The sequence below is a fragment of the Silurus meridionalis genome, chromosome 20, assembly GCF_014805685.1.
Source record: "Silurus meridionalis isolate SWU-2019-XX chromosome 20, ASM1480568v1, whole genome shotgun sequence".
NCBI lineage: Eukaryota > Metazoa > Chordata > Actinopteri > Siluriformes > Siluridae > Silurus > Silurus meridionalis.
In genome coordinates, this window is record NC_060903.1 from 15714785 (window position 1) to 15729128 (window position 14344).

The window sequence follows — 14344 nt, forward strand, 5'->3', positions numbered from 1 at the left end:
GGTTAAAATTTACTTTCCTTCCAGTAAAGATGGTCTACCAGTTTGACCAGCCTAGCCTGTGGTTTTAAACCTGATAGCTGGTCAGAACAAGTTCATTTTTCAGCCTAGTAATGATGACCTTAGCTTTGGACAAAGCAAAAATACTAAACAAATCGTTTCTAATTAAGGAGGAAGGAAGTAATCTAGCTCAAAAACCCTGAAGAAAATTCCCATCATTCACTTGCTAATAAAAACAATAGGATAAAAGATAATGGTGCACAGTTCCTACAGGCATTTTTACAATTATGTGGGTAAATACTTTGCTCCGGTTGCAAAGGCAATATTATTTCATGAGGTATTTATGCTATGCGGTTGTAGCCAGACAATCAGTGAAGCTATAGACTAACAGAAAACCAGCAAAGCAAACAAACACATATATATATTTAGAAGACACAATGCACACTATTCAAACTATGACGCAAAAAATGTACTACTGAATTTCCAAGAAGTCTTCATGGAAAGACTATTCTATGTAAATCTTAAGCAGATGATCCAAAAAAATAAAAATAAAAAATCACCTCACTTTAACTAATTTACTGCTTGGGTGAGCGAGTTAATGCTCATTGACAGCCATTAGCAACGGCTAATTAAACTAGATAATGTGTTTTTCTTTTTTTCATAGCTGTAGATATGTCAGTTAACAAATTAGCGTGTCCGATATAATATTTCACCTCTTCTTCAAAGGTTAAATTGAAACAGAGCAAACAATTTGCTCTCTATGCTAGTCAGTTGTGAGTCTCTATATTGTTAAGATCAACATTAAGAGTAGCAGGAAGTGAAAATACGTGAAATTGAGGTGATTGAGGTCAAATTAAGGTGAAATTAAGTCAATCTTTGGCAACAATGTGGATAAAATAAAGGGTGCTTTACAGAAGTAAACATGGAATCCCTCATGTAGCTAAATTTCTGAGGTAAAATTTGAAACACGGCTTCAGATTGTTCATTTGAGTGGAGACAAAAAAGTGAAATCTCTTAAATTTACTCAAAAACCAAAGTGCCACAATGTTAGCACAATGAATTTAGTCCCTGGAAGCAAATATGTGCCTCTTTCACCAAGGAACCAATGTGGTTGCTAATTTCTGAAATGTTAACTAGCATGACCCCACAAACTAGCTGGACTCTCATAGCTACAGCAGCTGCCTACCATAGCTACATGTAGCATGATATAGATTACAATGAATCCCTGATGAAACCTAAAACCAAAAAAGTGACCTTCGGAAAAATTTTGTAAAAAAAGTATACAGGATAGAGATACTTGTAATATAACATGCATATTAGCCACTATTAGCTTCTTCGCCACACAAGATGTTTGTGCTGTCTTTCCAAATAGCTGTTAAGGTTTGGCTTCTATATCTCTCAGGGGTGCGGTCTTTCCATCTCTCTCTCTCTCTCTCTCTCTCTCTCTCTCTCTCTCTCTCTCTCTCTCGCTCTCTCTCTCTCTCTTCCTCTCTCTCTCCCGCCGGACCCCTTAAGACACTTACATCTCCTGCCAGTGATTTGTTCTTTCAGCCCACAGGTGCTCTGTGTATCCCCCACTTCCCCAAGCTCCTGCCATTTCTGTCTCCCCAATGGACACCCCATCCTCCATCCCAGACACCCCTCGCTTCCTTCTATCCTCCTCATCTTCCTCCACCTCCTCCTTGTCCTGTCTTATCTTGCTGGTTTTAATCCACCGTCGCCTCTCAGGAGGCCAGGCCTAATTTTAAATAGCTGCTGATACACGGGATTAAAGTTTAATTATGAGCGATGCCGGACCTCTCAGAACAATCGAGGAATCAAAGAAATGAGGGCATGCAGAGTGCACTGGGTTTTCTACCTGCTTCCAATAGTTCCTGTGTGCCTATATGAGATAAAGAGATAAACTGATGTGCTTTTAATAAACTGAGGTAAATCTGCATTATGTGCATGTGTGTTGATGTGACACATAAAGTTCAGAAATGCTCTTCATGGTGATGTATGCAGTTGAGGCGCCACTCAGTGGTAGATGAATATTATTACACTGATTTTATACATTGCTTGATTACTGGAAAATGGTTTATTAGTAATTACCTGGATGTATTTTGCACACCAAGACCTGGGCAGACAAAAAACCCAAAGTTCTGCTGTATCCTTCTCTTTACATAGGAAGGGGTAAGTCCTACTGGTGTTACTGTAGGACAACAGTAGGTTGATGAATTAGTCAAAATGTGATTATAAAATAATGCAGACTTTTCTGAAGTTCACATCTCAATTATTTCAAGTCATGTCACCATGAACTAGCAGTTTCTTTGATTGGCAAGTTTTCAAGATTGTGTTAATATCTCAGGCACAAACATGCTTATGGCACACCAAAAAGCTTTTTCAGCATTTTTTTGTCTTTGGATCAAACATGATATCTCTCATATTCATATTAATCCCGGTAAGGGGATTATGTGTTATGTCAGCAACCAGTAACCATGAAATTATTCCATGTCTAACTGAGAAATAATTCAACCTACACTACAGTGCTGTCAGATTCTCAGATCTGATTGGTCAGTAAATTTGGCTACATCAATAACATTATTGTTTCTATGGTAAAATCTTACAAAGTGACGTATCGTGGACAAAAAGTTTTTTAGTCAAGTTACTTCATGAGTGAAAACCAAGTGTGAAGATACATTGGAAATGATTGGAAAGATTTGCTGATGTTTTGCAACTTTACACACACAGTTAACATGAGCTGTGATGTATTGTTAGCTAATACTTTTCCATTAAATCTTCCACATAAAACTACCCTGGGTTTGTATTTTTTCTTTAATGGTAGACCCCTGAGTGCTTTATTACATGGAATTTTTGTGCACTTTTTGTTCACACTTTAAAGGACTCTGATTCTAAATCCAGGGGCCGTAAGTGACGTTCTGGATCGGGGTTATTTCTGATGGTATGAAACCGACATAAGCACTGTGGAATCATGTATACCAGCATGCCATGCAACACATGGATTCGCTATATATATATATATATATATATATATATATATATATATATATATATATATATATATATATATAAAACAGGCTTACTGCATACCAAAAAGCTTTTTCAGCATTTTCCATCTTTGGATCAAACATGATATCTTCCATATTCATGGGAAAATGCTGAAAAAGCTTTTGGTATGCTGTAAGCCTGTTTTTGCCTGAGATATGAGTACAATAATGACAGCTTGCCAATCAAAGAAACTGCAAGTTCATGGTGACATGATTAATATATATATATATATATATATATATATATATATATATATATATATATATATATATATATATATAGGTTCATACACTTTATGAACTCAAGTGATGTAGCTGAGGTTGAGGAACTGTCAGGGTCATGCTACATTTATGTTTTTATTGCAACAAGGCAACATGTTGCTGTATTGTAAATTTGACATCAGGTGTTCTTGCTATTATATTATTCACAAACCAGTCAGGAAACAGATCATGTGCTCTTTACTGTCTTTATTTTTATAGTCTGTGTACCAAAATTGTATTGTATTTGAATACAATCAAACATTTCACAACCTTGAGTTATGCTCGGCAAGCTAGTCAGATGTCACCAGCTCTCCTAGAAAATGAATGATCAGACCGGGAACAGCCCACAAGAGGTGCACTTTTGGAGATGCTCTGACCCAGCCGTCTAGCCGTCACAATTTGGCCCTCGTCAAACACTCAAATCCTTACAGTTGCCTATTTTTCCTGCTTCTAACACGTCAACTTTAAGGATAAAATGTTCACTTACTACCTAAAATATCCCACCTACTAACAGGTACCATGATAAAGAGATAATTAATTTTATTCACTTCACCGCTCATAATGTTCTGCCTCAAGGGTGTACATCAAGACACAACCTGGACACAAACTGGGCAGTTTGTGTTACACTGGTTTCATCCACTGCATTAAAAATTCCATATGAAAAAAAAAGATTTACTTCCTTGTTGTAAATAACAACCCTGTTAAAGAGCCTAGACCTCAATGTCCTCATAAACTAAAAAAGGTTTATGAAAGATAGAGGCACCTGCCTGGAGATAAAGAAGAGCAAAATTACTGAGGCATCAACAACAGCTTCTCGCAAAATATAGTCTAATAATAAACATGAGCGACCCCCAAAACACACCTGTTGCACATGTGTTGGAACACACACAGTCAAAGTATTCGTCCTTTAGGCTTTTGTCCTGTGCTACTTGATCAAGTCTCTTTAGAGGACATTTACACTCTCATTGACAGTATATATATATATATATATATATATATATATATATATATATATATATATATATATATATATATATCAGATCATGAAGATCACATGACCTCAGAAAAAAGTAAATGTGTCTTGGAGAATTTCACTCGCACATACACACACACACAAAAATGTTCCAAGCCTGACTGTTGCCAGCCCCTTTACAAGTCACCTCATAAATAATGCCAATAATGCCCAAGTCTATATTTATCCCCTGACCGCACTGTGGGATTACTCCTCCACCTGTCCAGGTTGTGTTTTCCCAATAGACACCACTGTTTCTTTGCCAGGAGCCACAAATGATGATCTGTCTGTCTGTTTCTGTCCAAATCCTAAGAATAAACTTTGCACGGATCACATTAATCGTTCATTACTCTCCTGGTTTGGATGTGAGATCATAATAATAGTGATGACATTAGTAATAATAATAACTACGATAGTCTATTGTAAATTAAATTCACAACAAAGAATCATAGGGTCATTTTCTCCATCCATTGAACCCTCTATGGCTGCATGTGGATCAGCGCTGGAACTTTTAGGCTATTTTTGTCTTTGGTACGTGGAAAGAGTTTAATCAGAAAGCTGAGGTGAGGGAGACTGAAATTCGATTGATGTTGAGAGACAAGCAACATTTGACGAATGGCTTTAAAGATCAGAATTTACGGCAGACGATTTCGAAGAGTCCATTGTTTGCTTTTCTTTTGAAGTACACCAGTCGGTACTTTGGTGTTCTTCAGAATATGTTCAGATGCTTCACTGGTGCAAAGTTGTAGGTATTTACAGGTCAAATCGATGTTTTTTATGCCAGACATGGCTCAGTGAAAGCCTGGTCAGACTTCCTTTTGTTTAATGCTTATGTCAGTGTTAATCAAGATTATTGTAATTTAAAAAAATCTACTGTATATCCCTATATATATATATTTTGTGTGTGTGTGTGTATATATATATATATATATATATATATATATATATATATATATATATATATATATATATATATATATATATTTATTTATTTATTTATTTATTTTGTTTAATAGTATGTATTAGCTGTAATAAATGTAAAAAAAAAAACTCTATTCAAAATGTAATGATTTTTAAATCATCTTATCTTTTGATCATTTCTTGTTACAACTTCAAAAATATATTTAAAAATATCAAGGCTTTTATCATACATTAGATTTTAGAAACTATAAAGATACAAAACTAAACGAAAAGCTCCAAAAAAAATCTAAATTATGTTTGCAACATGAACATTTTCTGAAAACTAAATTAAAATGAAAAAGAAACATACAAACAAATTTGTTTTTGTAATATTTTGAATCCCATATTCACTCTTTTCAACCTAGATTCAAAATGTTTCAATGAGTGTGGATTAAAAGCGTTTATTCGGTTTAATTAGACCACATTTTTGTTGTGAATACAGTCTGAGTTGTAACTTGTTTTTTTTTGTTTGTTTTTTTGCAGTTTCTCTGAGAATTGATGTATTGCATAGTCTGACCTTGCTGTAAATTTGCTGAAAAGTTCCCTCCTGGGAAGATTAGCAACTTTCTAAAATGTTTACCAACTGTAAACAGTCTTCCTCGTTGTAGAATGATGTATGTTAATATCTTTTTCACATAACTGTAGCCCCAGTCCTGATTCTTTATTAAATTTTCTTGCTTGAGCAACAAACAAGTTCACCTCTTTTGTCAGAAGGTTTGATGTAAAATATCAGTCTGAAAAGAATGTATACAGTATTTACAGTAAATACACTGAATGCCTTTTGAGGAGAAACAAAACAAGCAGTTTTTTTTCTTTTTAATCCTTTATTTCCCTCACTGCTTTTTGGATTTAAAAAAAAAGGGCTCGTCCTTATCACTAAAGAAAAACCTTCAGAGATACATTTTTGATGCACACAGAAACATAAGAAGCTCCACAAACTGAACTCTGTTACTTTTAGCCCTTTTGGATGCTGCCTGCACTCATATACAATCTGTTTGCGAATATGTTATAAACATGGCACCATATAGTGTGTGTCAATATGATGTATTATCCCATGCGGTAGTGATTAGAATAACTCTTGGCTCCTGAGAGCAGACAAAGTCAGGTCATGACAACTGACAAAACCCTGTGACTCGTGATCCGCTTTATTGAGCAGATCATTCAAATGAACTGTGCTAATGCTCCAGACAATGAATAACAGCTCATGAAAGCTGGTTAGGATGAAATCTGCATATATTTTTAACTGTTTTTTTGTTTCAATCTTTTAGGAAATTTTAAAATAACCACTATTTACATACAATACAATACAATACAATACAATACAATACAATGCCATTTGGAAAAACAGGTGAAAGTTGAAACTTCTGATATTAATGAGACGATCACTTCAATTTGACTGTCAGAAACGGTATGATTTTTGGGTTGTCCCTCGCCTCCATCTCCATTAAAAACACACCTAATCTGCATTGCTAGCTTTCATTCTTAGTTAAATCGTTGTTGATTTTTGAATTGTCATGCAAAGGTTTCACATTAACATCCTAAAGATCCATAAAATTACTGAGCAAGTTAAGAACAACAGCCTGAGAATAGATTTGGACTGTAATTAATATCAACTGTTTGCTATAATGGCAGTTTTCACATGAACAGTTCTGCATTTATGGACCCATCACTGAACAGTTCACCACAACAACGATGGAACTGTAATGAATAGACATTTTTGAATCTGGTTCCTCTTAAGGTTCTTCCTCATAGCATTATAGCATTTTTTCTTCTTGCCACTGACTCGCTCATTAGAGATAAACAAAAACCTTATAACCTCTTACAATCTCTGTACAACTGCTTTGGGATAATGTCCATTGTTAAAAGTGCTATACAAATAAAAAAAAAGAATTGAATTGTATTAAAGTAGTAGCTAGCAATGACTATTTTGCAACGATGGTGCTTTGTGTTCTTGTTAAACTGGTACTATGCCCACTGGCACATGGATGCTACAGAGAATTGAAGTTGTCCTGACCCCACTCTCTGCCATTGAACTGTAGTAGCACCTGTAGTAATGGCACAGTATGGACTTGATCATGGACACTGCTCTCTTTTTAAAGAGGCCAAAGTATTGCACATGGTCCACATACCCCACAAGGGCAGTTAGTTACTGCATATTTCCAAGCTAACCGCTATTGTCTAAAATTAGAGCAGGTATGCCTGGCCACTGGGCATTTCGTATATAAAACAGTAGCGCCGGGACTTCATTGTCTCCCCCAGACTTTAGCTGTGTGCCTGCAGGATCTCAGCCACCATCACGATGGTAGGATATTATTCGAGTCGTGGTTTTGTTAATGATTTAATACTGATAGAAGAGCAGGGAATTAATAGATTTTTTTATGTGCAGAAAATTGTGGGCGAAAACCGAGCCAAGGTTAACTGCATGTATGATACATTGAATGCTTTTAGGATGATGCCAAGACGTTTGTTCGGGGTGGTTTATGCTTGGAAATTCATAAAAAATGGTGTGTAAGTGGTAAGGGTAGGGGTTTGTTGATTGGTGGTAGTTTTACCCTTTCTTATAACTTCATTCACATGATTTCCAATGAAATTGTTCTGAATGACACTTGCCTGTTTAAAATCTTTTGTGTGTTTTTTTTTTTTTTAGATCAGGTTTATTTGACAGGATATGATGAAGTTTGCGATAATTGGCAACGAGCACGTTTTTAGACGCACTGAAGAGAATGACATCCAGGCACATTGTTTAAATACCTAGCATTTTTTATGATTTCTGGGTAGGGCATTACTCATTATTGCTATTAAATGATATAATAAGCAATAGTATATTTCAGTAAAGCTGTGTTTAAATTTATTCCATTTTGCCAAACTGAAGTGAAGAAAAAAGATCTGCAAGGTCGACAAAAGGTTTAATATTGTGAAACAGCATAGAACTGCTGTTTGAGGTGTGGGCTAAATTAAGTAAAGCCTCTGAACCACTGCAGAGCACCTCAGCGCCCATATTTTTTGTACTACTCAAACAGCTAGCGTTATATTGGGATTTGTTTTGAATTTTGAATTCTTTTATTTTATGTTGAATTACATTTTTATTAAAATATTACAGTTGTGAAGCTACTTAAACATGACCATATAATCTATATACACAATATCAGAAACCCAATACCAAATTTACTAGCATAAATATTTCTTTATAGAATGTATGGATAAACTAGTCAATACTGAGGTCGATAAATGAGGCCTGATATGTGCTTTGCGTGACAAAATGGAACTCCTAGTTTCTCTTAGGAATCTGAATATTTGATTAGCTATAGGTTGTAATATCCTGCTATAATTGAAACCTATATATTCTAGCAATATATATATACAGATATATTCTGGTGGAGAAATGTCATCACACTAGCATGAGTCTATAAATTAGCATGTGATATTATTTAAATTATGTTAATAGGAAAATTATTCCGTATATGTGTAATTTGGGGCATTATGATGCTGTTTATTGATCTCTACTGATGTTCTTTAAGTCCCCCAAAAAGGCCAAGAAGAAGGAATCAGCCAGCTCCAACGTGTTCACCATGTTCGAGCAGTCTCAGATTCAGGAATTCAAAGAGGCAAGAGCCTGTTCCCTCATTTATCCCACCGCGTATGATATATGATATTTCAAAACAATACAAACCATAACTCACAGAAGCTTTGAGCTTAACAGACGATTCCTTGGCTGAGACCAGACATAGGCTGTAATCACTGTAATTTACAGTGCACATGATGGATGGACTCTCAAGCTATTAGTCCTAGCACATTTCTTTGATATATCGAGGGTGGATGATGTATCCTGAGCTAACGTGTTGTAAATGCCTGCAGGCGTTCACCATTATGGACCAGAACAGAGACGGATTCATTGACAAGAACGATCTCAGAGACACTTTCGCCGCTGTAGGTAAACACTTTCTGTTTCTCAAGTAACAGTTCCAGGGCTGAAACTGCAACCGGGCTGCCATTTGGTGTCCCACTGGTATTCCATTTACAAACATGTATGGGGGTTCAAAGACATTTGAAATATTTGAAACACGTGTGCTCAAGTAGATCAATAACAAAAACTGTTCATAATACTTCTAAAAGAAATCCGAAAACACCATTTGTGCACGTCCCAGACCGCTATTAATACATTTTATCCTAGAAAACTATTTTATTTTCACTTTAACGTGTCCATTTAACAGGACCATTCTTTTCTATGGAAACATTTTGGATTATAGTATAATAAATGTACATTTTCATTGCAAAGCATTCACTAAATGATTCAAGTAAATCAGTAGAATACACCATTAGAATAGATGCTAGTTAACTGTAGTTGCTAATTCTATGCTAATAAAAACAACACTCTGTTAAGGGAAATGTACAAAATACAGACAATTTAAATAAAATAAAATGGATTCATAATAACATTAGATTTATTGTTGAAAATGTATTTGATTTGATTTTAAATAAAAATAACATTAAAAATAAAATAAATAAGTTGATTTTCAATGTTTTAAAGGCTAAATGGTACCACAATAATAAAATAGAACAGCTTAATATTCAAGATCCTGAAATGGGATTTGGATCACAAGAAACTTAACATACATGAAACAAGAATTCTGTATACATGTTAAAAGAAGAAGATTTATGCAAGTTCAGGAAGGATTTAGCTGACGTGTGTGTGTGTGTGTGTGTGTGTGTGTGTGTGTGTGTGTATGCTTTTCAGGTCGGCTGAACGTAGGGAGTGATGAGCTTGATGACATGTTAAAGGAAGCCCCAGGTCCCATAAACTTCACAGTGTTCCTCAGCATGTTTGGCGAGAAGCTCAAAGGTACAGCACGGTACACTCTGGCTTCAGATGCATCAAAATGACACAATGATAAACTTCATCCCAGATTATCTAGTCTAACTAACAAGAACTTCTCAGGTACTGACCCAGAGGAGAACATTCTAAACGCTTTCAAGATATTCGACCCAGAAGGAACCGGTGTGCTGAAGGGAGACGAGTGAGTAATTAGCGATTAAAGCTTTTTTATCGGGTTGAAATCATGTGTAGTAGATGATACTGTTTGTTTTCATGCTATTTTCATGATCTGCACTAAAAAGAGAGACCAAATTACTGCGCAATCAATTAGCATAAACAAATTAATAATTTTATTAATGCAAATTTGCTCAAATCAGGACACTTCTGGGTTTCTGCATGTAGAGTATCCTGAATTTGTGTTTAACTGCCAGTGAGAAGTGTGATGAGGAAAAGAGAGAGGTCAAACAATTCCCTTCTCTCCATCACAACACTAATACTATAGTATATACAACAGCTTTTTTGATCGCAAAACACCATATATAACGGCAACAGTACAATCATATTTAAAACTAATAGGCTTAATGAATAAATAACGAATTGAAAGAAACGGCAAAATGATTGAAACCCAGAGCGTGAACTTTCACATGACCTATTTACCATTACATAAATGACTTTAATACCGAACACGGCACCTGTGGAAGCTCAGTTGGCCATCAAATTTTTAATGTAAAAAGGAACACAAAACCCCACAAAAACCCACAAAAACCCACACTTCTTGATTATGTAACAATCGAAACTACACAATTTGATTTGCAAAAGAAAAATATAAAGAATATCCACATCAATATTTATCACTGTATCAATCCTATCCATTTAACGTATTTGGCACAGACTTTTATCCAGAGCAACTCACAACTGAGGGATTAGATTAAATTAGATTAGATTAGATTAGATAGGTTTCAACTTTACTGTCATTGCGCAAGGTTCATCTACAGAGCCAATGAGATGCAGTTAGCATCTAACCAGAAGAGCACAAGTGGCTTATTTCCAATAAATAACAGTAGATAAATAGGTTATGAGGTCCATATATACAGGGATGAGCGTGAATAATGTACAGAAGGGCCTGGCTCGAAGCACAATAGTGCCAGGATTTGAACTTAAGACCTTCCATTCTTAACCACTGAGCCACCATATTGGTATTCTGGTGTTTTCATGAAAATATGTCTCTTCAACACAATTCCACTTGTGACAATGAAATAAAAATCTTTTTGGAAATATATAGAGTATGTGTACAGTTTCTCTATTGTGATTAGAGAGAAATATATGGCTCTTTGAACCTATTTGTCCCAACATCAACCATATGGAGAAACATGATCATAATATCACACCATAATGCTTTACTCGAAATGTTTTGAGATTAAAATAAAAATTTTTCATAACCCATAATCAATATAATGATCCAATTATGTCCCCTAAATTTGATTCCCACATTAATATTTGTGAAATAATTAATAATGTTATTATTATAATAAATTATATGTTTTTATGGAATATGACAAGGTGTCTACAACATATTGGGCATAAGTAAAACTTTACAGTATCCAAAACAATCCCAAACTCACTAAATCCTCAATTCAGCCACCAAGAGGCCTGACGTATTGCTGAACTTGATGCTACCACCACCATGTTTCACCATGTATGGACCGTGTTCTGATGCTGATGAGCAGTGTTGAATGTTATACCAAGCCACAGAGGCGGATTTTCATTTCAAAATATGGAACATTTCCAGGGGGAGAGATACAAAGCGATAATGGTGACTAATTTATCAACCATTCCTGCTTTGTTTAGGATCAAGTTCTACCTGATGTCTCAAGCCGACAAATTTACGGAAGCTGAGGTAAGCAACACGAATGCATACTTCTTAGGGTGTTTTTGTTCAAGGAATAAAACACTAGCTGGACCCATAACAGCGTCCTGACAATCCTAACTAGTATCCGCTAACTAGCCTAGCTTGTGATTTAACTTATAATTATATATATATATATATATATATATATATATATATATATATATATATAAATATAATGATTAATAAAGCTCGGCAATGAAATATCTTTGACAAATAACTAACACAACTAATATACGTGCACACACAAGCGCAAAAAGAAACACAACATGGGCCTTTCAACTGGAATTATCTGTGCATTACTTTCCTTTCTCACTTTTACGCTTATACACACAAGAGTGACTCGTTTTGTGAAAGCAGCTGTCATGCACCGTATATATCAAAGGCTAGAAAATAAATGCCTATGTAACACACACGCACACACACTCATTCACACACACATAAAAACAAACAAGCCCTCTGTTCCCATGGCAGCAGTGTGCAGTAATCTGATGGCTGGCTTCCCATGGCACCCTGTTCTGACTCACTGATGGCTCCTGTGATTACAATAATCCATCTTCCTGTCAAATACCCCCCAAAACACCACATAGGATAATGTGGGGGAGGGCCAGGGGGGGCGGTCGGCGGGGTTGTGTGGGGGCTGAACGAACGAAGAAAAATTGCATAGGCACACTTTGGCTCCCATGTGTCCAGCAGATGAGCGGCCATGCTGCGTTGGCAGGGTAATGCACGCTCTCGATGGGGGAAGGGGGAGGTTCCGTTGGGGCTCGTGGGCAGCGCTCTTGATCAACCATGTGGGTACACACAAGAGACATGTGCTCATGCTCATGATCAAACACTGTGCCACTTGTTCCCCATGGGCGGATCCCACTGGGTTTCTACTGACATTGGTTTCAGCTGACGGGAGCAAGAAAAACACACACACATATTAAAACACAAACATGTACACTAAAGAAGGTAGCAAAAGACAGACTAAGTGAAGTAAAAGACAGACAGGGAGATTCAGAGACAAGTAAGACAGGGTTCTAAAATTGGACAAAGTAGTAATTGCTTTTTTTTTTTTAAAAGAAGATTAATTAGATTCGGTTGCCATAATGAAAATGCTTAGCTTGCTCTAATTTCTGTGTTATGATTATTAACACGACAATGTACACCACATACAAATGGTACAATCTTTTTGCTAGCATCTTTTTTTGATACCAGTATCGATATTTGAGGAAACTCACACAGACATGGTCTTCTACCCACTACACCGACTTGTGGTGCATCTTATTTAGCTCACAGGTTCAGTAGTCAGGGCACTGATTAGGGAATCAGCCATCGGCCATATTAAGGGATTTTTTAAATCATAAAATTTCTTTCAAAGTACTTTGCTGTTTGCTCCTTGAAAATCCCACAATGCACCAAAACGAGGGAGCATCAATGCTCAATATGTTCCCCACTGGAAAAGATGTCTGAAGATGTCTCAACTAAAAAAATGTTGTTTAGATAAGTAGCTTTAAGTAGCTTGCTATAAATAAAACCTGCTTGCTGAAGGTCTTCCTGATCTTCCTGATCTCTCAACGTGTTCCAGTGATGTTCTTCCACTTTTGAAGCACCAGACTTTTTGCATGGGCTTTTTGAACACCCCTCACTCCACTATTAGTCCCCCTTTGCACTAATATACCAATATAATATATAATACAGTATACTAAAAACTTCCACTTCTGGGAAGATGTTCTACTAGATTTTGGAGTGTACTGGTGTAGGTGAAGTGAGGAGGCCTGGGGTGCAGTCAGCATTCACATTCATTTAAAGGTGTTACATAGGGTTGGGGTCAGAGCTCTATAGCCGGAGATCTTTCACTCCAACCCATGGAAAGCATATCTTCATGAAGCTGGTTTTGTGCACAGGGGCATTTTGTGCTGGAACAGTTTTTGGACTCCTAGTTCAAGTAAAGGAAAAATGTAAATATATATAGAGAGTCAACTTTCTAACTACAACCAAGAGATTCCTTTATTGTGTGTATTAAAAAGATTTCAAAAATCTGATTTGCTTTGTTCACTCCTCTCCTAGATGAGTCAGATGTTGCAGATGTTTCCTCTGGACGTTTCTGGCAATCTCGACTATAAGAATCTTTGCTATGTGATTACACATGGAGAGGAGAAAGAGCAGGAGTGAGAAGACTGGCGACTTTTATTTGTGATCACATTTATACATTCATCAGTGCCAAAGTCATTATGGATTGTCAGTAAATACATTTTTGTGCCTGAATATGAGCCTTTGAAGACTTGAGCTTTGAAGATTTAAATAATGTGTATGTTGTGGTGTAACCCTTGAAGACGGATAAAGACTTTTTATGGAACGTA

At 36.1% G+C, this 14344-nt stretch overlaps 1 protein-coding gene across 1 annotated transcript; it reads left to right on the forward strand.

Moving 5' to 3' along the window:
* Positions 1-7511: 7511 nt before the first annotated feature.
* Positions 7512-14344, forward strand: LOC124403086 (myosin regulatory light chain 2B, cardiac muscle isoform-like). Its single transcript, XM_046876673.1, has 7 exons — positions 7512-7579; positions 8796-8882; positions 9133-9208; positions 10013-10117; positions 10214-10292; positions 11939-11987; positions 14052-14344. The coding sequence occupies exons 1-7, from the start codon at positions 7577-7579 to the stop codon at positions 14154-14156; spliced, it is 504 nt and encodes a 167-aa protein (XP_046732629.1). The 5' UTR covers positions 7512-7576; the 3' UTR covers positions 14157-14344.